This window comes from Mangifera indica, chromosome 5 (assembly GCF_011075055.1).
Source record: "Mangifera indica cultivar Alphonso chromosome 5, CATAS_Mindica_2.1, whole genome shotgun sequence".
NCBI classification, from domain to species: domain Eukaryota; kingdom Viridiplantae; phylum Streptophyta; class Magnoliopsida; order Sapindales; family Anacardiaceae; genus Mangifera; species Mangifera indica.
Genome location: NC_058141.1, coordinates 10824212 through 10852159, shown reverse-complemented (window position 1 = coordinate 10852159; position 27948 = coordinate 10824212). Strand labels below are relative to the sequence as shown.

The following is a 27948-nucleotide window of genomic DNA, read 5'->3' as shown; positions in this document are numbered from 1 at the left end:
GACTGCTGCACACATTCAAGACGTATGCTCATCTTTTACAATAACAAAACAAGCTTTCAATATAAATCACATTTCAGACACTAGATGTCAACAAAAGGGGTTTGTATTACAAACTATTAAACAAAGAAAGGGACTCTCAGATTTTCCCAAAATCAAAATGCAAAGCAATCTTCGATTCTAGGCGGCTCAATGAAGAAAAATGAAAGCCACCACTACGGAGACACCTACAAGATCCGAGTAACATTCCAAATTTTCCAACCTTACATCATTAAACAGGCTATTGGATGTTATCAAAACCATGGAAATAATAAAAGAAACTTAGAAAAAAATAAATAAATACAATTCCTCCCTATAGAATCAAATATACACATGGGCAGAATTTACAGCACAGTATTTATATGAAGTGCCTTAAGCAACGATGTAGCCATTTGTTTCACCAAAACTTGTCCTCCCGAACGCTGCCCATCTCTCCTTTCTTCGATTAAATTCTGAAGTTTTTGTGGCAGATCATTCTCCACTATCAATTGCTTTGGTCGAGGATGGTGCTCGTAAACAGCCTTAATAAAAAGTTTTACCATAAGCTATTAATAAAATTATAGGTAGCAAATAGCCACTTTTGTGCAATGATGATGATGACGACAAAATATTAAACCCAAATTAAACATAAAAATAAATTTCACTTAAGATTAATATCCAACTGATCAACTCCAAAACTAATTCAAATTTTCACTCAGCTTCAGGGGTTGTTTTAAACTACTCAACTTTAACAAAGGTGCTAAACAGTAGTGACAAGATAGTAAAAGGAGGAGGGCATAGAAGGTATAACTAGACACAGAGCTTTGGCATGGATTGGAAGGCTAAGTGGAGACAAAAACTAACATGTTTTCCAGTTGCCAAGAGGCTGCCTGAACACCGTTCATAATTTTCTAAAACAGGAACAGAACACAAGGTACCTAAGTTTACATATTAGGCACACATGTCATGAAAGAGAAACATTTATAGTTATTTTTCCCAGAAAGTTTAGAAACATGTGTATGGCTGCTCTTCTATGATATTTCAGTATCTCGCACATATACACCCACATCAGAAATCTTAAAAAATTAGGGTCAAGTGTTAACATCTAAAGCCTGCTAGACCATACAACTACTGGCATTCAGCTCATTCCTTGTAGCAACTTAGATTACTGTAAGAACACTCAAAATTGCGAGGGTCTCTCAAGATTTTTACAAATGAGGTGAAGGAATTTTAGTGAATACATTAGGTTCACTAAACTTTATCTCCTTACCGCAAACTATGGCAAAAGAAACCAAATTCAACACTGAATCAAATTGGAAATGGAGACAGGGGAAAGAACTATACATGAGTATCACTTACCTTAATTAATTTAAGCAGATTAAGGCGGGCTATAGCATCTTGATGATCCAGCCTTGCAATGAGCAATGGTGTCAAACCATTGACAGCTAATGTTGTATTTATTCGGGCTGATTTCCTGCATGCCAGAAGTAACACATTGCTTAGAATTTAAGTGAGTTCCAGAGAGGGAAGCTACGCTGCAGCTCATACCTATTGTTGCCAATGTCAAAGAAAGAAAAAAATGCACTCTCATATATCTTGGTGGAGAGTAGGACGTTATCCACCTTGAGGTTTTGGTCAACTATGCTCTAGGTCCCGAGTTTTAAAATACTCGGACTTACCCCACTTGAATTCAACAAGTACAGTAATCAGTTAATTGGGATGATGTTGTTACTTACAGACTATGATACCCCTCTTTGATATTGTCTCAATTTTAAAAGTCCACATTCTGTCCCCAAAATGTCAATTTCTTCTTAACATTCGTTACAAGAAGGGGGGTATATCCTATTACTTTCAATTGCAGGATTTAACTTAGTGGACCCAAAACCCATGGGTAAATACAATTCACTCTATTTTGGTGAGTACAACTACGTTTAATTTAAGCATCTAAGATTTCCCCATCATTATTATGCCACACATGACATGCATATTGATCTATGAATCAAAGTACTGAATATTCACAAAATTAAACATAACAAGATGATATATGCAGGTACCTAATCCTATCTGCACAGAACATTGGTTAGAATAAGTTAAGGTGTATTTAAATAGTAAAAAGGCACAAGAGACAAATTTATGAGGTTGCACCTTCTTTACTAACAAGCCCAAAAGACTAATAGATAAGCATATCAATATTTGCAACTAGAAATAACTATATCCACTAAAAAGGACAGAAGTTATATCACATACGTTATAATTTTCAGAAAAGGCTCCAATATGTGCACGAAATGCGGTTCAGGACAACTTTGGAAAAACTTCACCAGCTTCTGGACTGCATCTTTTTTCAGCAATGATTGTTCCACCCTGCGGTTGTCATTATCATGAGCCAAGCAAACAGCAATTGAATCCAATGCTGTCACAGACCAAAACTCATCCTCAAGAAGATTCAAATACACGTCTAATCCACCATGGGCCCTTAATTGCTCCCTAGAATTGCGAGATGCATGAGCCATATCACACAGAAGAGGCAATGCATGTTGTTTCAAGGGAGAATCTGACATTATAAAGTGCATTAAGTGTGGAATGATTCCATTCTCAGCAGCTTGTTCTTGTCTTCTCTTATTGATCTTGCAGAGATTGAATAGCGCATGGAGGACCTTAAGAAACACAAAATAATAAGAAGTTGCAATTGTAAAAGATTAATGAAGAAGTAGCTGTATAATCATGTAGATTGACAGTTCATCTTAATTCAACAATGACACTTGCATAACAGAGATGTAAAGGAAACAGGACAAGTGTGTGGTGTAAAACATTAATTATTATCCTGTAGAAAAGTGCAAGTTAAATGTGCAGCTAAAGCTTCAATGCAGTGTAGCTGCCATCCTTTTCATAAAGCTTCACTGCATTGTTACAAAATTTTTAATGCCAAAGAATCATTTTTCCAAGCTTTATTTACTTTTTTTTTTTTTTAACACTGGGATACTCAACATACATAAGGTAGACACATTATATCAGAATCTAATTCATAAAGCCACTTCACCAATGATGCATGTGATTAGCAAACAAGATTTTCATATACTGAACCAACAATGTAACAAAGTACACAAAAATCTCATTTACGCTGCTAAAAGGCATATATTCATAGGAATTGAGGGTAGGAATCCCAACCTCATGATGTATTAGAGATACAAGAGGCCCATCTTTGAGATCAAGATTTGGGATTAAATATTTAATTGCATCTGCACGCTGAAGATTCTCCAAGCAGTTTGGATCAGTAGACAAATGATTAATACACTTCAGTATCTAAAAAGGACAAAAAAATCAGTTAGATTGCAGGAGAGAGAAATTATTTATAAAATCTGAAAAATAAAGGAAGAAAGATAATTTTCTAAATTACCTTCAAAAGAATAGGGGGTTCTGCTCGATTGAACATCTGAAAAAGACGACCAAGCAAGCTTTGGCTACACATGTAGGATTTTACTGTTGTGTCAGCCTGAGCAAACTCAAGCAGAAGATCCGCTACCTTTTCCAGGTATTCCCTTGCAACCTCCGCATTTAATGTTGATACCATGTGGGAAAGTAACCCAGATGATGTTGCACTCCCAGGTCTGGCATTTAGAACACCAGAACCAGACAGAACTCCTGATGCTGTCTGGGATGCAATCCCAGACATGGATGCAGCTACTTCATTAAAAGCCAGTGGCCCCACCTTCTTTGATGCTGTCTTATTGAAAATTTTAGGTGTAGACTCCAGATTGCCATTCTCTCTTCCACGTCCAGAAACCTCTGTGAATCATAAAGGAATCTTTTACTAGATGGAACCAAATTATTCCTAAACATAAAGCTATCTAAGCTTCAGAAAATAATTAAGAGAAAACAGCAACATATAGAGAAAATAGACAACAAAAATGTATTTTAATATAGCTTTTCTACCTTTGGTTGGTATGCATGCAAGAACTGATGAAACATGGGATAGAAAAGGTCCTACGAGAGACTCAAAATTGAGTCTGCAGTACCACTACAACTTTTCAATAGGCCATTAAGCAAGATAGTAAAGAAGCCACATTATAGGATGAAGTAAAGCTTGACACCCAGATGCTTATTAACCATGACCCGGAAATATAAAAGTCAATAACATAGATGGTTAAATTCCTTGAGCCATGGAAAAGTACATTAATAAAAGCAATCACCTGCAAATTCTGCCATCAGAAAGTCCAATTCACCATTGGTTTTCTTTTCATTAGATGCATGTAGCAGGGGCAGTATACTTTCATGTCTTTCCATCCCAGGGAGGTGGCGGACATACTCCAGCTGACCAGAGACATGGCGGGACGGCGGTTCCTTCTCCAACAGACTAAGCAGAGGTCGAACTTGATCTGACTGAGTAGTTAGTGAAGTAGGAAATCCATTAGATGCACTTTCTGGTGATTTTGGAGGTCTATCTGTAGATGTTCTATTAGCAGAATTAGAGATTCGTTGCTGTCTGAGGTCAATATCTGCTCGTGAAGGATCAGCTTTCCATCTATCCAGGTCTCGATCTTTAGACATGGAAGCTGAAGATTCCTTAGTAGCTGAATTTGCAATAGGATCTGGCATTTTTGAAGCAACTGCATCCAACACTCCATTACCATATTGTGATCTGTCATTATCAACAGCAAGAAATCGGGAATCTGATTGATTGGCATCTACCCTCTGGGAATGAGAGATTGAACCTCGTGAAGGTTCTTGACTTCCGGTTAACAGGGGAAGATCAGTCATTCCATGCCTAGCTTTAAGACTATCAGGCTGATCAGTTAAAGAAAGTGGAGCCTCACTTTGAGTGAATATAGGATGGCTGGACTCCAATGGACCAGAACGTGGTCGCTGAGCTGCCCCATCTACTGGAAATCCACCTCCAACAGATATAGAAGCTAGTCGAGTAGCCTCAGTCAAGTTATAAAGAGCATTACTAAGCCTAAGCAGTATCCCATTCTTTGCAGCTATACGGCAGAAATCATTTCTTGGGGTAGATCGCTGAAGCTTAAAGACCTGCCACATGCCGTCAATAGCTAGGTGAACCATTTCCCTGGATGTGAAGAGCATAATCAGTACATTTTCAAAGATTAATAGTAAAAATATAAAATATCAACTATCAAGGAGTAAGATGAATATAAGAATTAATGCAAATAACAAGTGGGTTAAAATAGTGGTTGGCAACAACTATAAGGTTATTGTAGTCATTTGACTACCTTCATATATGGTGGTTAACCCTCATTAGGGTTTTGTTCACGTAGTGATCTGCTGGTCCACTTTTGCAACTTCATATCCTTTCATTAATAGTACAAATTTTATAGTTTTCTACAATTAAAAATATATGAACAAATGAATCAAACCCAATAAGAATATCTACACCTCTGGTCCAGTGTGGAAAAGAGATAAATATCAGCATCATATCAAACCCACTAATTATTTGCCGCAAGGAAACTACAAGCTGACCACAAGGTACCATTTCAAAATATATCCGGTCATGTTACTAACCAAGATCATCAAGTTACAACAATGACCAATTTCTATATTATGACAACACTGATGCAAAACATCTAAGGAACAACAAGATTCAACTTTCAATAAGTCCATTAAGGAGAAATCTGGTAGAAAAGCTCTGCCTCAGAGGAAACAAAACAATGCATTTGTAAGATTGTTTACAGAAAGATACAGGTTTATTGTTGACTTGAAGTGAATGAATATTTTGAACATTGCATGGAAAGAGGAAAATTTTGCATTCGGCTTTTCCCCAGAGTATTCAAACCATGTAAATTTGGATTGGTATTCAAATAATACAGCAATCTATAGATTCTATGTCACCAGATATCTAAACACAACCAAACAATTTTCCTCAAAAGAGGTAACTCTGTAAGTTTATACTGTATCATGAGAACTTTATACAGTATATGGAAATCTCTATCCACTTTTGAAAAGAATATTCAAATAATTTTGATAGAAGGTATCATTGTCTCTTTACAGTGGATGGGCAATGTTTACTTGCATAGTTCTACAACAGATTCTTCATGGGAAAAGTCACTTATAAAGTCATTGACTTCTGTAGTCTGTATTCACTAATTCCTACAGCAATCATTCAAACTGAGCAATATAAAGACAAACCTGTATCTTGCATAGTCAGCCTCTAGAAAACCCACCAAAATAGGAATTCCACGGCAAGCTATGAACATTTGCAATGTCATCGAGCTGCAAAAAAAGAAAATTTGTGATATATCTTTATTCTATTTTCTAATAAAAGAGAAGCAAGAAAAAAAATTGATCCAGATAAAGGAGAAAATTCTGAACCTTGACTGGCAAAGCTGCTGTAAAAAATAAGCTGCCTCCATGCGAACTTCCCGGGGACGATCAGGTCCAGCAAAGCTCATCACAACAGGGATCTATCATGGGCTCAAATTTAGTAAAAAACACATCTATTTACACAAAATCTAACCCACTTGCCTTTCAAAAGCACAGGAAACTAAAAACATGATAAAATAATGTGAAACAAAATGTTAAATATTACAACTGCAATACTATCATGAAAAGGAATCCTATTGTTACAGAATCTGTGAATATGTGCATTAGTAGATATAGAGCTTAATTATAGGAATTAATTATGGTAGACGCAGATTTTAGGATCTCAATTATAGGAATCAAATATTCAGTTTCCTACTCTAGAATACATAATGTGTATATATAAACGTATCTCTGTAATAGTAAAAATATGAATAAAAATATACTCTGAATTTCAGTTTCTACATGGTATCAGAGCCTGGTTTGCCCAAGTGTGCAAATTCAGAAATTTCGTAGCCCTAGAGAGCAATTTCGTAGTTCACCGGTGTAGAGTGACCATTAGTTCTCACCGCCATACTAGAAAGAAGTGCGCTTCGCCGATCGTCAGGTTCCCAGAATCCGGCCACCGGAAGCTCAGCGCGTGACCCACACGCGCCGCCTGTTCCTTCTGAAAACGAACACTCAGATCTCCTTTTCTGTGGCGCGTTGATTCTCACCGCCGGCACAGTCAGACTCAGACGACGCCGATCGTTCAGATCCCCAATCTTCCGTGGCATTTCGCCGTCGAACGCGCCGTTGCCGTCGCCGGAACAGTTGCTGTCGACGAATCCCTCTTTCTGACCAGGTTTCCGCTTATTTTTCATTGGTCTGTGTCGCCTGTGCAGCGTTTTTGGATCTTAGTTACTGCAAAAATCAATTTGTGCAAGGGTATTTTCACTATTTATTTTATTCGGCTGTATTGAGTACTATTATGACAGATATTAAACCGATAACCATGGCTGAGATGGTTCCTGTAATGTCAAAAATCACTGAACACAAGCTTAATGGTTCTAATTATCTGGATTGGAGTAAAACGGTTCGATTGTACTTGTTGAGTCTGGAGAAAGATGATCACCTTACACAAGCTCCTCCTACGGATGGTACCAGACAAGCATGGCTGCGAGATGATGCTCGATTATTTTTGCAGATCCGGAATTCTATTGAAAGTGAGGTAGTCAGTTTAATTAATCACTGTGAATTGGTTAAGGAGCTAATGGAATATTTAGATTTTTTGTATTCTGGAAGAGGTAATCTTTCTCGCATATATGAGGTGTGCAAAGCTTTTTATCGTGCAGAAAAACAGGACAAAACCATCACATCTTATTTTATGGATTTCAAAAGAACTTATGAAGAACTTAATATGTTGTTACCTTTTAGTCCTGATGTGAAGGTTCAGCAAACTCAACGAGAACAAATGGCCATCATGAGCTTTCTGGCTGGTCTTCCATCTGAGTTTGAAACTGCCAAATCTCAGATACTTGCTAGTCCTGAAATTTCATCTCTGCATGACACATTTACTAGGGTACTTCGTACAGAAAGCACCCCATCATTTCAGAGTAACAGTGCTCTTATTGGTCAAAGTAGTGCATTTGAAACTGGACGCTCATATAATAAGAATAGAGGAGGGAGCAGCAGCAACCGTGACAAAGTTTTTGATCGTAATCATGAGTCAGAAGGGATTGTGTGCTATTACTGTCACGAGCCAGGCCATACAAAGCGTACTTGTAGGAAGTTGCAGAATCGGGCTTCAAAATCCCAATCATCACATGTTGCAGCGACCAATATTGCTACCAATTCATTATCTGGAGAGACTATTATGATTTCTGCAGATGAGTATGCCAAGTTCTCCCAGTACCAAGAATCACTAAAGTCTTCATCAACTCCTATCACTGCCAATGCTGAGTCAGGTAAACCAAATACATGTCTTGTTTCCTCCTCATCCAAGTGGGTCATTGATTCTGGTGCTACAGATCATATGACAGGTAATCCTAATCTTTTTTCAACCTTTCAGTCATTTACATCCCCTTCTAATGTTACGTTAGCAGATGGATCAACATCATCTGTTCTTGGTTCTGGAACTGTTAATCTAACCCCATCAGTTTCATTGTCATCTGTTTTGAGTTTACCACAGTTTTCCTTTAATTTAATTTCAGTAAGCAAACTCACTCGTGCGCTTAACTGTTGTGTCTCATTCTTTCCTGATCATTGTTTATTTCAGGATCTTATGACGAAGCAGATTATTGGTAAAGGACATGAATCTGGGGGTCTCTATGTACTAGATATGCAAATGCCAAGGTCTATTGCTTGTTCCAGTTCCTTAACTCCATTTGAAGCTCACTGTCGGTTGGGACATCCTTCTCTACCTGTGTTGAAGACCCTATGTCCACAATTTCGTCATGTATCTTCGTTAGATTGTGAGTCATGTCAATTTGCCAAACATCATCGTCTGTCTTCAGGTTCTAGAGTCAATAAACGAGCTAACTCTCCTTTTGAGTTAGTTCATTCAGATGTTTGGGGTCCTTGTCCTAGTGTGTCCAAAACTGGGTTTAAATATTTTGTTACTTTCGTTGATGATTATTCTCGTATGACTTGGCTTTATTTAATGAAAAATCGTTCTGAAGTGTTTTCTCATTTCTGTGCCTTTCATGCTGAAATAAAAACACAATTTCATGTTTCTATTCATACCTTACGTAGTGATAATGCCAAAGAATATTTCCCTGAATCTTTTCAGTCATATTTGATTCAAAATGGCATTCTTCATCAATCCTCTTGTGCTGCCACACCATCTCAAAATGGAGTAACTGAGCGGAAAAATAGACACTTGCTTGAAACAGCTCGAGCACTCTCGTTTCAAACGCAAGTTCCCAAACATTTTTGGGCTGATGCGGTTTCCACATCCTGTTTTTTAATTAACCGCATGCCATCATCAATTCTCCAAGGTTAGATCCCTTACACTATTCTTTTTCCAGATAAACCTTTATTTCCTATTAAACCCAAAATATTTGGTAGTACGTGTTTTGTTCGTGATATTCGTCCTAGTGTCACAAAGTTAGACCCTAAGTCTTTAAAATGTGTGTTTCTTGGCTACTCTCGTCTTCAAAAAGGATATAGGTGTTTTTGTGTCACCCTAAACAAATATCTGGTGTCATCTGATGTTACATTTTTGGAAAACATTCCTTTCTTTTCTGCTTCTCCCACTTACAATATTCAGGGGGAGGATGATGATTTGTTGGTGTACACTGTTACCTCATCTCACCCTTTAGAGGATGCTGTTACATCTGTTAGTTCTCCAGAAATTTCTCTACCTGAAGAGTCTACTCCTACCAGACCACCCATTACGCAGGTGTACTCTAGACGACAACAACCTCCGGAGACATGTCCTGAACCATCCTCTTCGTCGTCTGATCCAGTTCCTAGTGATATTGATCTACCAATTGCTCTTCGAAAAGGTAAAAGGCAGTGTACTTATCCTATCTCTTCTTTTGTTTCTTATGGTCACTTATCCCCTATTTCTTGTTCCTTTATTGCATCACTTGATTCTATTTCTATTCCTAACACCACTCATGAAGCTCTATCTCATCCTGGTTGGCGTGAGGCTATGATAGAGGAAATGAATGCCTTAGCTGATAATGGTACTTGGGACTTGGTCAATCTACCTGCAGGAAAGAAAGCCATTGGATGTAAATGGGTGTTCACAGTTAAAGTTAATCCGGATGGATCAGTGGCTCGCCTTAAAGCTCGGTTGGTTGCCAAAGGATATGCACAGACCTATGGGGTGGATTATTCTGACACTTTCTCTCCTGTTGCTAAGTTAACCTCTGTTCGTTTATTTATTTCTATGGCAGCTACCTATAATTGGCCTTTGCACCAGCTGGATATCAAGAATGCATTTTTACATGGTGACCTTCAAGAGGAAGTTTACATGGAGCAACCACCTGGTTTTGTTGCTCAGGGGGAGTATGGAAAGGTGTGTTGGCTTCGCAAATCTTTGTATGGTTTGAAACAAAGTCCTCGTGCTTGGTTTGGAAAATTTAGTCAGGCAGTTCAAAGGTTTGGCATGATAAAGAGCAAATGTGATCATTCAGTTTTCTATAGACAGTCCGAAGCTGGTAGTATTCTTTTGGTTGTATATGTTGATGATATTATCATTACTGGAAGCGATAATGTGGGAATTTCCTCTCTTAAATCATTTCTTCACACGCAGTTTCAAACAAAAGATTTAGGGGGGTTGAAGTATTTCTTGGGCATTGAAGTAACAAGAAGCAAGAAAGGCATCTTCCTATCTCAGAGGAAATATGTGCTTGACTTATTGACTGAGACAGGAAAATTGGGAGTCAAACCATGTAGCACTCCAATGGTTCCTAATCTACAGCTTACAAAAGATGGTGATCTGTTTGAAGAACCTGAGAAGTATAGAAGATTAGTGGGAAAGTTGAATTATCTTACAGTGACTCGTCCTGACATTGCATATTCTGTCAGTGTTGTAAGTCAATTCATGTCATCTCCAACAGTCGATCATTGGACAGCGTTGGAGCAAATTTTGTGCTACTTAAAGGGTGCTCCTGGATGTGGTATATTGTATGGAAATCATGGTCACACTAATATTGAATGTTTTTCAGATGCAGATTGGGCAGGTTCCAAAGTAGATAGAAGATCCACCACTGGTTATTGTGTTTTTGTTGGAGGAAATTTGGTATCATAGAAGAGCAAGAAGCAGAGTGTTGTGTCCCGATCTAGTGCAGAATCAGAATATAGAGCTATGGCTCAGTCCGTGTGTGAGATAATGTGGGTATATCAACTCTTGACTGAAGTAGGTTTCCAGATGTCCTTACCAGCGCAATTATGGTGTGATAATCAAGCTGCTCTTCATATTGCCTCTAATCCCGTGTTTCACGAACGAACTAAACATATTGAGATTGATTGTCATTTCGTTCGAGAGAAGATTCGGCGGAACTTTATTTCTACAAGATATGTGAAGACTGAAGAACAGTTAGGGGATATTTTCACTAAGGCTGTAAATGGGGTTCGGATTGATTATATTTGTAACAAGTTGGGCATGATTAACATCTATGCTCCAACTTGAGGGGGAGTGTTACAGAATCTGTGAATATGTGCATTAGTAGATATAGAGCTTAATTATAGGAATTAATTATGGTAGACGCAGATTTTAGGATCTCAATTATAAGAATCAAATATTCAGTTTCCTACTCTAGAATACCTAATGTGTATATATAAACGTATCTCTGTAATAGTAAAAATATGAATAAAAATATACTCTGAATTTCAGTTTCTACACCTATCAACACCCAAATTCATGTTCCTTTCATTTATGTTACACACAAATTTGATTTAGTTGACAATCCATCAACAAAAATCCAGGGTACACTACAAGAAGATCATAATAAAGACACAGGAAATCCAAAGAAAAAGGACCATTCAACCAGAGCAAAGTCACAACTCAGCCTGATTTTCATAATCCACACAACCACAAATGCCATGCAATTATCAACTTAGAGAATAATAAAAGCTTGAATGAGGATACCACTTACCAAACCAATAAGGCAAGCATTTTCCTGAAAATCAGAATTATCTTTAATAATCTGATTTATTAGTTGAAGCACACTACATAAAACCTGCAGTCATAGGACGAGCTAATAAACTCAAAAAAACGTTTGTTAATGCAAACTTCTCGCAAAATACTAATTAACACTTAGAAAGTGAATAAAGATCCACATAGCTAACATACTCGAGTTTTAGGAACTTCAAGCAAATCCATTAGAGGGAGCAAACCATGCTGGGCAACAAAAACAATTTTCTGCTCAGGCCGCTGGTTAAAGATAGAAATAAGTTTCTGACAGGAAGAAACTATTGCATCTTCAGATTCATCTGGTCTTAATGCTGCAACTAATCTGCTAAATTCAACAGCCTACCAAGCAAAAACATAATAAGTTTCAAGAATAAGAAATAATATAATAAAAATTCATATATAATTTTGCAACGTCTGTTGATATGTTCAGCAAAAATTGATAAGCAAAGGCCACGAAGAATTAAAATAACAGATGTTCCAGAAAGGCAGATCATAGGTTTAACTCTTTTAAAACAATACTTGGCATAGAAATAAACTCTTTTAACTTTGACTACATTGAAATTAAACCTGATATCTCATTCCCTAACTTCAACTGCAAACTGTATTAATTATACATGTTAAATTTAACTCATCCCTTGAAAGTGGATTAAAAGTACCTGTGTAAAACATACGGTGCCATTTTATCCAACCCATATAACCAAAAGTAGCAGAGGTTGTTTCAGGAGAAATTTAAAAATAAACACTAAATAGAAGATTGCAAAAGGGAGTTTAATGTCTCTGAAACCTTCATTGCAAAAAAAGCATTATTTACTCCAAAGTTCAACTCACAGCCAAGAGAAAGATAACATAACCCCATCGGACAGCCACTACATAATCTACTGAATGCATTGTTTTAGTTTTATATGTAGAACACAAAATCGCTAACAAAACCAGAGCAGATGAACATCAATATCAAAACAGTCAAGACAGCTTATGGTAACAAAATGCTGCGTACCTGTAGAGGAAAAAGGTTTTCTGGAGGTAATTTCTCGTCAAAAACCTGACCCAAGAAAAATAAAAAAAATAAATATACAATGTAAACCATTATGTATGATTTTAACCTTCTGAACTCAATACATTTTTTTTCTTTTCAGATTATAAACAAAAAAGAGCAATTGACCTCAACACTTCAAACATACCAAACCATCAATGTCAATATCATCCTTCAAAACACCCATCATTAACCGAAATAGCTCTCCTCCACCACCATTTGTCTGCCCTATATCATTCTCCATCTGCTTCTGAGCAATTGTAGCCCTCAATTTCGTAGCCAGGTCATTTTTCCCAAGATCAGCCACGGATGCACTGCTTTGGTTCACAAGTGATGTGGATGCAGATGTTGAAGCTTCGGCAGCATGTTCCTCCATGCTTTTCTCCAATGGATGAAACAAATCATCCAAGGAAGCATCTCCAGGAGTGTCACTGAATCTATTCAGCTCATTCTCTCCAACGGTTGTTGATGTCTTTACACCCTTAAAATGGAACTTACACAAATCCATTAGGTTCAATTGTGTAATGATTAGACTCCTAGGTAAACTTGAATCCAGGCCTTGAATAAACACTACCAGCCTTCAACAAATTACTAGAGTAGAAATGAAGGGAAAAATAGCAAAGCCCCATCATTTAAGACAATTTTATTGGTAAATATATGTGAAAAAATAACCAAGATCAAACTCATAACTTTTGTCTCCACTAGGCCCAAAGACCATTAAGATATAATATAATCCTTTGTCGGCTTAAAAAAAAAAAAAAATTCGTTCGTTTTTAAGGTAGAAACACCAGTCATCTCAACGAAAACTGCTATTAGTCTTTTTTATTTTCTTCACTTGGCAAAGTAACATTCACACACCGAAGCCACAGCCTATTTTTCCATCTTAGCAATGATTTAGCACAACTGTTCATGAGAAATATTTTATCGATATGTACAGTTATGAAAACCTTTTCTAGTACTGGAAAACAAATGTTTAAGTCTAACAACAAAAACAAAATTATGGTGAACGGCAGTCAGAATAAACTGATAGTAATTACCATTAATTTAAGGTCCATTTTGTTTATGGTTCATATGTAATTTTCAAAAAAATTTAGATACAGTCCAAAAGAATCTGATATGTTCCCCAATACTTTCCTATCACAAGATTGTTTACAATGTTCGTGTTATAGCTTGTGTATATGTCTCCCGTAAGATGATGAAGATGAAGCAACAAATGAAAGAGTTGCTCAGTACAGATGGCAGATTGTAGGGATGGAAGGGATAAAGAAAGAGGTGATGAAGGACGGAAAGTTGCAAAAAATCATCCAAGATTTACTAAGGAAGAAACAGGAATTTATTGTACAAAGGTTGCATTGTGATTCCCCAGGTGTCCGTGTACATCCCTTGCTTTTTGACAAAATTCCATGCATCCCCAATCGGGGACATTTGGAGTTTTATAGGACTTACAAGATGGTATCATCAGTCCTATTTTGAGAAGGCATGAAAGGAGATGTGAGGAAATTTGTGACAGAACGTGAGGTATGCCAATGGGCTAAATATGAAACAATGTCACTGGTGGTGTTATTACAACCCCTTCCAATTCCGTCAAGGGTTTGGGAGGGCATCTAAATGGATTTTATCATAGGGTTGCCAAAGGTTAGGGGAATGGACACTACATTGGTTGTAGTAGATAGGCTGACTACTTATAGGCACTTTATATCAGTCTGATATCAATTCACAGTGAAAGAAGTGGCTGAAATCTTCATTTAAGAAGTGGTGAGGCTTCATGGGTTTCCATGCACCATAGCATCAGATAGGGACTAGGTGCTTTGGAGCCATTTTTGTTGGCGCTATTTAAATCGGCAGGTACAAATTTGAAGTTTAGCTCGGATTACCAACCACAAACCGATGGTCAAACCAAGGTAGTTAATAAGGGCCTTGAAACCTATCTTAGGTGTTTTTGTTTTAGTCAACCACAACACTGACCGAAGGCTAGCTTGGAGGAGAAATTGGTATGATACGCCATTTCATGGCACCACTGGTATGTCACCTTTCAAAGTGTTAAATGGGAGAGAACCTCCTACACTTTTACAGTTGGTAGAAAAAGAATCTAAAGTTGAGAAGGTTAACACAATGATTAAAGAGAAGAATTTGACTTTAGATAAACCCAAGGAGAGTCTTACTAAGGCTCAAGAACAAATGAAAAGAATGGTGGACAAGGGTAGAAGAGAGATAAAAGTTGGGGTGGGTGATGATGTTTTCCTCAAAATACAACCATATCATTTTCGCTCTCTCGCTTCCCATCTGAATGAAAAGTTAAGTCCACACTTTTATGGTCCATATGAAGAGTTGGAACAAGTTGGTAAAGTCGCCTGTAAACTGAAATCACCTATAACTTCTAAGATACATCCGGTTTTTCACGTGTCTCAATTGAAGAGAAGGGCTGGCCCAAGTATCATATGCCAACCGTTACCAGACAACTTGAATGAAGATGCTGAATCGGATGTGCAACTAGAGAAGGTGTTGGACCATCGATATTTCCCGCAAGGTGAATTGGAAATCCTTATTAAACGGGCACAACTTCCAGACTATGAAAACTCTTGGGAATTATGCAAAACTGTCAAGCAATTTTTCTCTCAACTCCACCTTGAGGATAAGGAGCTTGTGGATAGGCCGGGTAATGTCAAAGCTTGAGTATATGTCTGCCGTAAGATGAAGAAAAAGCAACAAATGAAAGAGTTGCTCGGTTCAGATGGCAGATTGATGAGAATAACATAGGGCAAACCCACAACAAAAGAGCATGAGAAAACCAAGCACCAAAGTGAAGATATGCAGCAGCAAAATGGGCTGGACCACCAGGATATGCAAGGGGAGACATGTCAAGCTGAGTGTGAAGAGACATTACAAAGAGAAATATGTATCAGCTGGAGAGGAGGCTGGAGTTCTGTATGCAGAAAATTGGGAATTTGGTAGGGAACAGAGAGAGAACCAGCCTTTCAAATGCTGGCTGTGATGGGTTGATTGTACTGTTTTATTGAAGGAGAGTGATTTTGTGCTGCATTTTGTGAGACCTCTAACCTGGTTTTATTATCAATCAATACAAAAGTAGTGAAGCTTTCATTTACACATTCCAGTAGGCACATACTTGTGTGGATAGGTTTTGGTGGTTGGTTGTGTGGTTGAATGCAGGTCTGGAAGAAGGAAGCTACTGGAACTGAGCTGAGCTGAAGAACAAGGTGCACATAATCCAGGTACATATCAGTTCGAAACTCTGGAAACAGTTAAAAATGGTCATTTGTTTTCATTTTATGATTGTACACTAGCTTTTAGGATTGTATCTATAAAAAAGTTGAAAAAAAAAAATCTGAAAACATTTCAAACAAACATGTCTTAAATTTGACTGTTTCCCTTCTTTTCACAGGGGGAAAAAAAAAGAATTATATTTAAATTCTAAACCAAACAGGATCATACCTTAAGATTATTATTTTGACTTCTTGGAAAACCAAATGATTTATTCTCAACATTGTTAGAACTTCCTTTTCCACCATGCTTGGTAGCTAAATTATTCTGTCTTGTTCCAGGAGATCCAGCCTCACCACTAATCAGCATTTCCTCCTGTTCAGTCGAATTAGATATCTCTTGAAGCTCAGTTGGCTCTTTTGCACCCACAACTTTATTAGAAGAAAGTGTGCCAGAGCCAGTTTGTATAGCTGACTTCTCATGAATAGCTAAGGTGGGAACTTGATCCGATTGAATAACATCATCAAGATTTTCTGTTCTTTCTTCAACAACATTACCATTTGAAGAATGTTCCTTATCAGATTTGTTCAAATGATTAACTTCCTGCAATGTGTCTTTCCTAGAGCCCTGAAAATTTAAAGGCCGAATTCATCAATAAAATACAAATACAATTCAATCACTTCATCCTAAATTAAAGGGTAGATCATTTATTGCACTGCTTATTTTGTACTTTCTTTAGTTTAATATATGCAATTCCTTTTGCCAAACACATCACTTCTGCATATTGTTTCACAAAAGGGTATTAATTTGCTTCATTAGAAGTTCAATTAGAAAGTATTCTCACAGTTACAGTTGCTTCTGCTTTCTCTGATGAAAGATCTACACCAGCACTTCGTTTGTCATTAGGCATTTCAGCATCTGTTGAAACATCATCCTGTATATTTCTGCCAAAAAGAAGAGTATTTAGTGAATAGCATACAAAAACAGCAACAGAAGAAAACATACTTCACTATAAGTCCAGATTAGATTCAATAATTCAATGGAGTACACAAATCCTGGTAATAAAGACATAAACCAAAGAAAATAAAATTAAAATCATTCTTCAGCAGGGTGGGCTAGATGAAATGTCAAAGGAATAGATGGAAGATGAATGGAAGAAACACTAACAACTTCTCAAGCTAAAAGAAGAATACTATTGGGCCAGATCTATGAGAAGCATGGTTTACAGAACAGCAGTTGTGCCATCATAAAATATACTTCAAAATAAGTACTCAGCACAACAAGAGTTCTTCAATATTTTGGTCCGACATTTAACAGAGAACCTAAAACTAAAGCCCTAAAAGGTGGCATTTACTGGGAACCCACGCAAAAGATCTCATATTAATTACAATATAGACTCTACCATTACTACCACTAAACCAAACATGAAACAAATTCAATAAACTCCAGTAACTTCTTGTTCTTGGCAAAAATTTTTCCATATTTTATCACACAGCCTGTTTCAATATTTGAAGGAATTTTCTATAGGAAGAAGAAATTTTGAATTAATGATGTAAAATGTATTACACAAGTGGAGTGGAGACTCTTTTCATTGATTTTCAACTTATACCAAACCATTTATCAATCATATAAAGAAAAATCTTCAAGTATGAACAATTGATTTTTATATTATTAAAGAAAAATAACCTAGAGATATAATTTGTTTTGGAAGTTCTAGTCGAACAGACTCAATTTCCAACATGCATAAATTACTTGAGAAGTCCAACAAACTCAGAATTTTTTATGGAACTAGAAATGCCTGGACCATTCCTATGGTTCACCAAGTTCAAACTGCTGTCAGACCCTACAAAGTTGTTAGGCAGGTAATCAGGTATAATATCCCAATAAGCAGTCCAACAGGAAGTTGTACCCCCAGAAATCAAGTCATAAAACCTAAAACAACCAGTGCACAAGTATATACTATTAAAACTTCGCTAAAGAAAAAGGGGCAACAAACTATGCTACAAGAGCAGAGGAATTTTACAACTTCACAATGAAACTAGAGAAAATTATTAAATTCCCACTTGCTAAAAATAATTTAAGCAACACCAAGAAAGCAAAAAACCGGTGGAAAATTTAAAATTACTGAGAAACTTGCATATGGTTAGTGTAAAAAATCTAACAAAATCTCTAATGTACAGAAATTGATTTCCACCACCAGAGTAGCACATGAACATGTTCAGTGCAACAAGATACAATATGTATAAATAAAGACTCAAATCTCTTAAAATTAACTTGTAAAATTCAACAAATACAAACTTATGAAATAGCATGTAGATTGAAATCATAAAAAATTCTTGCACACAAGCATACCTATGCAGGACAGCAGGTAAAATAAATGCATAAAAACCATATTTTTCTTGCACAACAGGCAACTAAATAAAATACAGGACTATTAATAAATCTACCTCACTGTTCCATTATGGCGAAGAGAAGACTGCAGTGCACGTCTACAGTTCTGTATCCAAGGGTGAGATAGCAATGTCTTTGCATCAGGCCTCTGTAGAGCATCCTGGAAAAAGCAACAATAGGTCATGCAATGAATGATGGAAATGACAATATATTACAAATCAAGGGGAAGTCAAACCAATGACTAACCGCTAAGTTACAAGTTAATTATATGGTCACACAGGTGCAAAGTAGGCACAAACTTCTATCTCATAAATCTCATGCAGAATGACTTCTCATACATATTGCATGTCAATCAGTGGCTCTTTTATATAATTTTTTTTTTTAATTCTTAATTTTGTAGACATTCTAAGAAATACATAGAATTGCTACAGGAGTTAACCATGATTATCTTTATCACGGAAGTGAACAATCACATGATATAACTTAAACCTCCAGCATCTTTTCACTCATGCAAGCACCTTTTTTGAAGTTAATGCCTTAATGATCAAGAGATCTAGCACTTCAAGGGTGTCTCTCCCTTTGAAAGATGTACTGACCGTAAAGTTGTCTAACTCCACATCAGCAATTAAGGAGAAGAAATTTTGGAGTTGGTGTTACAAAATTTATACATTACAATCTAAGAAACAATGACAACCTTGTGACTTTTGGAATGTTGTGCGGCAAAGTTGTCTACACAACTACAAATTACCACAAATTACCAGAGAGATGACATAGTGCATTTCACCAGCAACTATGTTACTGAACCAAAAACAGAAGACCAGTCACCCTCTTTCTAAAATAATTGTCAAAACATTAAAAAAAAATATCAGATTTTCATGAAGTTTGAAGTTGAGGTGGCAAGGATACTACATAAAAATTCAAAGATAAAACAGCTACACTGATCTATGATATGAGATAAACAAGACCACTTGAGCAAAAAAAGAGACAATTTTATCTTGCAGTTTACCTTCTTAAAGCATTGACGCAGAAAGTCGGTGATGTCAGGAGATAGGCTATCAGGTATTGGAGGATGCTCATCCTGAATTAATGGAAAAGAAAAGTGGGGTAAGAGGGAACAATTTGTCATCATCACTGTAAAGCAACCTAACAATAACAATATTTTATAAATTCTAGCAGAAAGTGGTATAATTCTAGGAGCACTCAAGAAAATAAAATCCATCAGGAGAAGCACCATGAGAGATCAATGTGATTTAGCCAGAAACAAAAAGAAAAAGGAAAATAATCACCAGCTTTGCCGGAAGGATTAAATCCTCATCCTTTTACAAAGGATTAAAATTATGAGGAAACCACAGATCTAACCTGGACAATACGAAAGAGAGCCGGCATAGGCTGCAGATCATAGTAAGGAGGCACACATGTAAGCAATTCAATAACAGTGCAACCAACACTCCAAATGTCAGACGCAGCGCAAACCCCAGACATCTCAATCACCTGCGGCATATTTCAGTTTCATGTGAACCCATAGACATCTTAATAAAAGCTAGTAATAGACCAAGGAAAACATAATTTAAACAAACTATATGTGACACATTATTTGGACAAGATCACATTCAACAAAGAAGTGATTAATCACAACATATAATAGGTCTTAGTGTGGGCTCCTGCAATATTACTCACCAGGGTTTGACACTGTTAGATGTATATGTTAAGTTTTGAAAATAACTGGCAGGTAAGAGTTTTTGCAGAAAAGCCTTTTCCTCATCTCATTTGAGGAGCCTAGAAACAACAAGTAGCATTTTCTTAAGACAAAATTGACAGTCAAGCATTTCTCTCTTTATTCCCTTTTGTCTCCTTTCAAACCATTCTATTCTCTATTTCTGCCCTAAAAATTTATTCCTGAAATGATGCGCTTTCCGGTGAAGCATGTAGAAGAAAGATCCTCCTATTTTTCTTACCACATCAGCGTAAAGTAGCCAACAAGGTGCAACTCCTCCAAACGTTGACCATGTCTCTTCATCAAAGGCATGAAAATGTTCCATAAAAAGGGGGAAAAAGAGCCTAAATATATCACTATGTTATTGCTGCCTGAATTAGTTTATACCACAAACTTAAAGCATTGCTACATAGCAAGAACAAATTATCCATGCATTTAAAATTTCTTCTGAGCAAGCAAACAAAGAAGCAGATGAGCATATATATTAGAGATATCTCTTTGAATAACATCATGTATATCAACTGTCACTTGAGCCAAAAGTTCAAGAAAAAATGCACCAAGATTCCTGAGGTTTGCCACAGTATCACAGCCATCCCCTGCAGTTCCAATTGTATCACATTCCTGAATACTCAGGGCTTCTAGTTAGTTTTAACACACTAAAGATTATACAGGTTATGATGTCATCTCTTCCACCTTATTCTACATTAGTTGAATTTTTTCCCATTGTTTTAAAAAATAATACTTAAAGAAAATATATCCCTCCAAAATTGTTAAAATGAAACGATTCTATACGAACTACACTTGTCAATCATTGCCACTGCCTGCACCAAATAACACTGCCAACATAAGGAAAAAGTGATATTAAAACCCTGCAAACCTCGCCACAAAAAAAAAAAAACCACCAGATGGAATACAAAAATTGCTTGAAGTATTAATAATGTTTAACCAAAAAACTGAACCTGTTTTGATTTGTAATAGACTTGAAAGATCTAACAAAGTTTGAAAAAAAAAAAAAAAAACTTTGATTTAGAAGAGGAAAAACCCTTATGGCCCCATTTGCAAGCTGTTTATGAATTTCTTTTGATATTTGTGGTATCACCAAAGATGAGTGCCAAATTTGCTCAGCAGTATATGAAAATTTTTGAACTTTTTTAATAAATATATATCTATATATAGCAAACACAGAAATATATATTAACAAAGAAAACCTTAGAAATTGGATCACAGATCCACTCCTATAAAAGTCGCCCATCTAAAAAGGAACCCAATAAAGAGAGATATTATGGCATGGGCCAAGTCCTAAAACCAGAATTATGTTGCTACTCCTAACCAGTTAAGATGAATGAAGAAAATTGAACTCTCCTCAAAGCTTTTTGTGACAAAGGCTCAAAGAAAGCCAAGAACTTGATCTTGTCCCATGGAAATTCAGTTCCTTGTTCCCTCATGTCTTCAAAATCCTTCTATTTCTTTCACCCAAATAACCCAGAAAAGTGTGAAATCACACAATTTCAGAGAGTCTTGGCCTTTTTACCTTTACCAAAGAAAGTAGAGTTCTCCATAAGTAAATCATAAAAAGATCTAGGAGTAACACAATGTAGATTGGTTTTAGATGCCACCTTAACTAAAATATTCACAGACGAGATGAAGAGGGGAGAGAGAACGAAAAGTTTCAGAATTTCAGAGTGTAGAGGGAAAAGGAAACCAGGTCAATTTGTTATTCATGCATAACTAACGTTTACTGGGATCCCCACTTTTAACAAATATTCGATACCAATACATTCCTCCTGTACATGTCACCCATACTAGCAAAATTTAAAGAATTAAAATATGGAATAAATCCACAACACACGACATCGTCTGCGATAAGTGAAAATCAGCATCTCAACCCATCTCTCTAATGACCAAATGACACCATCCCACATTAGTCTATTCAAATTTGTAACAGTATCCTACAAACTTTTGCCGATAATCGTGAAGCCATTGGGCAGTTGAGGATCAAACGGTCAGAGCATTCCGAATGTTTCTTGCACATAACACATCAATGAGGGGAAAGACATATTTCATGATACTTTAATTGGATGATGTCAGCTGTATTGAGTTTTCCTTGAACCAAAATTCATGCAACCACTTGAACTTCGGGAGGAACTTTTGCCTTCCAATTGAGTTGCAATGTTTAAAGTCAAGTGTTAAGCTTTCCATTGAAAAAAAACAATGTTTTCCTATGTAATAAAAAATCCTAAAAGAAATTGTAAATATAACACATTTTTCTTCTTTGTTGGTCAATTGCTTTCAGTTCTTTCATAAGCAAATAAGCCTCTTATTCAGCCCCACTAAAAGTTGACTCATCTTTAATATTAACTGCTTCAATATTCTCCATCAAAGCCCACTTTAAGCCCTTCAGCGCCTACTTTTTAATTTCTATTCAACCACAAGGATTAAGAAGCCGAGTTCTAACTATTTTCCTTCCAGACTGCAGCCTATCCAGGCCTTTATGCATTTCTGATGTCTATATAAAATGATTAAACAGTACTGCATTTACAGAACCTGCAAAAACAAACTATGCACATAGATCCTCGATTGTTTCTAAAGAAAAATAATGCATTAAAAGTCACAATACAGCAATTATCTCATGGAATGTTTAGGAACACAGAAAAGTATACAAATTGGATTTATCTGGAATCTATACTGGTAAATCTTATTTTCCTTGGTGTATAAACGACTCTTTAGTTTCAAGGTCTCCCATATATTTCAGAAGGCTAAGATACCTCTTAGAACCAAGTTTTTCTTTGGGCCACAACAAAATAAAATACAAGAGAAATGGTTCAAAGAAAATTCTTCAACGTGTATTTCTCCTTTAAGGTGTGTGAAGATAATAAAACATGACAAAACTTCTTTTTATAAGAAACAGTTAAACCATATTAAAGAAAGATAATAATACAAGTGTATAAATGGACTATATATTCACAAGGAGATCAAAACATATCACAGAAGGGTAACAAATTGATATGAGACACAGAAAAACATGAAGAAACTTCAAGTCACATAATTTTTCATTGAAAGGCATTACAAATTTATGGCACAGATTAAGCAAAAATATCAAGATTTATTGACCATCTCAGAAGTTAAAAGGCAAAGAATATGGGAAGTTTCGGTTTCAGTCCTTTTTGGGTAAATAAGCACAACCTATGAGGAAGAAGGGAACAACATAAAAGCGAAGAACTGTAAGAGATTGAGCAGTCTATTTTTTCTCATATGTCTCAAAGGCAGGGGGTTTGAAAAGATTAATTCTTTTCCAGGGTTATTCCTTCTTTATCGTAAAGGGAGGGTTTTCTTTGTCTAGTTCATAGCAGAGCTTTTGGACACTGAATTATTTCTGTATATATTTTGCCAACCTGTAATTGTTTTTTAACTTCTTGTGGATATCTAGTCAACTTCATAAATGTAACCCTCTGACATTTTTATTAATATATTCTCAGCATAAAGAGAAACATAAAAAACAACAGAAAAACCGTCAGTTACGGTAAAACCTAGCTTATATGCTGAGATAAAAAGATTATGAAAATAATACCTCAGGAGCCATCCAGTATGGTGTTCCTACAACTGAATGTGTGTTAACATCAGCCTCGGTTAACTTTGTGGCAACACCAAAATCAGCAAGTTTCACAAGACCCTAAAAGTAAAAACCAGGTCAAGTAAGTATATCCCAAGCCAATCTCACACATGTTGAGGCATTAATGAACAAATAACAACACTAAGACAAAAGAATTCATAAAAAACTGCAAAAGTAGCATAAGTATTCTCAGAAATCTTGGGCCCTTTAAACTTGGAGTGTGGACCACCATCTTTACTAATTAGTGCTTTAACATATCTTGGGTTTTAATTGTTAAAATGACTTGAGCCGATCTAACTTGGATACCCATTACATTATATAGCCTTTCATTTTTTATTTTCTTCCCAATATGGAACTTATATATTCCAACAGGTATTTTAGGTAAAAGGATACTGAACATTTAACATATATAAGATTTTATACTTTATAGACTTCAAGGCCAAATAAAATAGTTCAGGTATCATAAATTAATGGAAAAAGACTTCCATTGCCTCTGATAAGTCTAACCAAGAAAATATCCTAGCAAACAATCAATATTGTGAAACATTAATAAATCAGATATCAGGTAATCATATTACCATTACTCAATATCGTAACTCATTAGAAAAGTGCAGTAAATAGTGGAGTCTCACCAAATTAATATAAATAAATAAATATACTAAAAAAATGAAACCACAATCAGTCCAATCAAACCCACCAGACCCAAAAAGATAATGATAGTAACTATTGGTGCTAGGAATAGTGATTAGCAATAAAAGATGGAAAGAACTACAGCATAAAGTACTACTTCAAACGGTAATTTATGATGATTCAGCCCACTTAGTTGGTATACAAATACTCTTATTAAAATACTTCAAGGAAAAAGAAAGAGAGAAAATATAAGTCAATTACCTCTTTGGTTGTCAATATGTTAGCTCCCTTGATATCTCTATGAATAACACCTTGTTCATGCAGATAAACCAGGCCTTCCAAGACCTGTGCAATAATTAATATTACCACACTGATGAAACTTTAACCACAATCAAAAGCAATGAATTGCACTAGAGCTAACCTGGGCAATGTAAACAGCCACCAAAGATTCTGGAAAAGGCCCAAATTTATTTGGCTTTATAATGTTTGCAAGTGAGCCATTCTCCACATACCTGCAACAAATAAAAACTACACTTTTCTAGACAGGTTCTTATAACAAGTGATTTTTTTATCCAAATAAAAAAATCACTTACTCTAGAATTATATGAAGATGAGTCTTTGTCTTCGATGATCCAAGATATTTTACAATATTTTTGTGGTTCAGATTCTGTAAATGAAGGAAGATATTATATATCAAAAACAAAAAGTTTCAAGAACTGCAAAAATATGTAAAACTATAGCAAGAAAAAGATTGAAAAAAATCTGGTTGATAGGTATAGAGAGAAAGCTACCTTTAATAAATCAATCTCTTGCTGAATGTCAATGAATTCCGCAAAGAAAAACAGCATAAACAGGAAACAGCAACATATCAGCCAATCTTACACGGTAGAGACCAGAAACAATATGTTATGTAGAAACATTCCTATTTATAAATTTAAAAACAGAAGTAAAAGCTATGCCGGAAATGATGCTAAAATGACACTTTGGGAACTGATATAAAAAAAGATATGATATGAAAATAAGATAGCATTTTTAATACACAACCATACTATTTCCGTATTTTTTACAAAACAAGTATGCACTCTTGAAATATTAGAACCCAACCATTTAAGACCTTCATATACACCCTAGTCAATTATTGAATGGAATTTGACTTTCTTAAGAAGGTCGTTGAGATGGGCCATGATTATCGCATAAAAAACTTTTTAAGTTTCAAGTGGCCTTGATAGCAAGTTTGTAACTTTTTACTCAAACCTTCCACCACACATCCAAAAAACTGATTCATCTGCAAGCAGAAACACAAAAAGAAAAAAAATGCTTTTCTTACTCTCTATCGATATTAGCATATAAGTTACCCTGCTTAAACACCTAAGCAGCTAAAAGAATATATAAGTAAACAACACTACTCAATTACAGGATACAAACACCAGCATAAACTGTTTACACTTTGAAATAGGTTTTTAACCAGCTAAAGTTTTCGATAATCATAGCCATTCTTGCAATGTCTAATGCATTTGAATGGCTAAATTGCATTACATTGGTTTTATATATGATAGGTAAAATTCAAATGTTGGTATTATAAGCAAAGAGAAACCAACAAAAAGAAAAAGACAATTATATCTTTTTCTGACATTTGTAAACATAGAAGGAGCAGTTATTTCTTGACTAGATACCCATGCCTCTAAACCAACTCAGCCTAAAACTGAAACACACTAAGCATTCTGTAAGTAGATTAGTAGAATTACCAAGTTGCCTCCATAAATTATTCATTACAAAGTTCTTTATTATATGCAATTTAATATAATAACTAAAGAATAATGATTCTTCGTATCACTATCCTCAAATAGCATCAATTTGAAAAACAATGAAGAAGATGATGATGGTAAAAAGGTTTGAAGGAATTGAACTTAATCAAAAGAAATTATGAACCAAACCATGATAATATTGAGATCTTCCTGAGCTATATTCTCCAAAGAAACTTGTTTAATTGCAACGAAGTCACCATTCTCCAAATCCAAGCCTTTGTACACACGACCATAAGCACCTTTTCCAATTTCATCTCCAAGCATCTAGAGTGAAAACAAATTGAAAAAGAAAAAGAAGTCGTCAAGTAGATGTTCCTTTAGGTTTCTTAAAACTTTAGCCATTCACTATTTGGAAAAGCAAAAAAAATAAAATAAAAATAAGATAAATAAAAAATCTACATTCATTCAACTACAGTACAAAAGAATGCTAACTTAAGTTCTTTGATTTTTTGAAAAATAAAAACTAAAGTTTCAGCATTCATTTGAAATCAAGGAATCGCACTGTTACAAAACCAGAAAACTAGCTAAATCACAGAAAATGTCGAAAAAGAAGAAGAAACTGAAATGACAACCCCAAATAAAAACAGAACCGAAACTACAAAACTCAGTGAACTGTAAGTCATAAATTAGTGTTTATTCCTTTCTAAATCCAACGTCCAATGTAGTTCACGAAAAAAAGAGAATCAGAAACCCTAAGGAACTTCACTTTTCTAAAACCTTCTTAACAGACGAAATACGAAGAAAATACTGAAATAAGACGGAAATGGGCTTACATATTTGTTGTCAAGAGTCTTGGATTTGTGAAAAGCAGAGGATGTCATCTGGCGAGACATCTCTGGCACTCCCAATGTTCGTCAAAATGACAATGTCAAATCAATAACTGGGTTTGGAAAAAAGAAAACCCTAGAAGTTACCCATTCTGTGGAGAGAAGTAGAATTCATAATTCCGGCAAAAAAGCCAGAGCTCCGACAGAAAGAAGAGAAAGATAGAGACAGCAAAAGCCAAAGGCCAAGGGAACGGTGGGATGGGTTATCAATGAAATTAATAAATAAAATATTATTAAAACTTTTAACAGAGTGGAAATTATGTTGTTAACTTTTGAACACAAGCCAATTACAATGATTCTTTCTTTTACAGTGGGATTTATTATGATTATTTTATATAATATAAAACTTTAATTAATATTCTAATTAAATAAATAAGACTCAAGGTTAACTTTCCATGAAAAACTAATAGCATTAATAATATGAATAAACTTTCCATAAGTTTGATTAGTATTTACGGTATAATTATCGTATTCTTAATTAGTAAAAATATAAATAATTCATATTTAATTTACATATTAAATAAAATATTTCGAATTTTTGAATTCAAAATATATTAAATATCTATTTTATACACAAAAATACTATGCATTTCAATTCATAATATTACTGAAATATTTCAAATTTTGACTCATATGAAAATTTTATAAAGAATTAAATAATTTTTATAAATAAATGTAATATCATCCAAAAAATCTCACTCTCATGTAATCTTCTTTTTTGACTCATGCTTAAAGTTAAACTTGAGTTGAACCGAGCTCAAATATGATACAA

The 27948-nt window shown here is 35.5% G+C and overlaps 1 protein-coding gene and 1 long non-coding RNA gene across 3 annotated transcripts; one reads left to right on the top strand and one right to left on the bottom strand.

Moving 5' to 3' along the window:
* Positions 1-33: 33 nt before the first annotated feature.
* On the bottom strand, positions 34-27392 carry LOC123217055 (MAP3K epsilon protein kinase 1-like). 2 transcript variants are annotated; one of them, XM_044637803.1, is made up of 24 exons: positions 27123-27392; positions 26479-26613; positions 25336-25356; positions 25138-25211; positions 24966-25056; positions 24806-24889; positions 23873-23974; positions 19950-20081; positions 19597-19668; positions 18647-18750; positions 17044-17143; positions 16431-16826; positions 13129-13473; positions 12945-12989; positions 12110-12289; positions 11913-11996; positions 6337-6428; positions 6154-6237; positions 4203-5077; positions 3410-3798; positions 3181-3315; positions 2263-2669; positions 1375-1489; positions 34-557 (listed from the first exon to the last, which is right to left on the bottom strand). In XM_044637803.1, exons 1-24 carry the CDS (start codon positions 27180-27182, stop codon positions 381-383), a joined length of 4299 nt encoding a protein of 1432 aa, XP_044493738.1. In that variant the 5' UTR covers positions 27183-27392; the 3' UTR covers positions 34-380. The 2 variants fall into 2 exon arrangements, with proteins under 2 accessions (XP_044493738.1, XP_044493739.1); XM_044637804.1 differs by having other exon boundaries at positions 13129-13461; positions 27123-27391.
* LOC123217058 lies at positions 6586-7534 on the top strand. Its single transcript, XR_006502409.1, has 2 exons — positions 6586-7168; positions 7251-7534. It is a non-coding gene; the product is annotated as an uncharacterized LOC123217058 (long non-coding RNA).
* Positions 27393-27948: the final 556 nt, after the last annotated feature.

Coding starts and splice junctions, on each gene's coding strand:
- LOC123217055 (XM_044637803.1), bottom strand. CDS start 27,182: ATGTCTCGCCAGATGACATCCTCTGCTTTTCACAAATCCAAGACTCTT. Junction 25,357..26,478: donor AAGATCTCAATATTATCATG/GTTTGGTTCATA, acceptor ATTGACATTCAG/CAAGAGATTGATTTATTAAA. Junction 6,429..11,912: donor ATGCTTGCCTTATTGGTTTG/GTAAGTGGTATC, acceptor AGCCCATGATAG/ATCCCTGTTGTGATGAGCTT.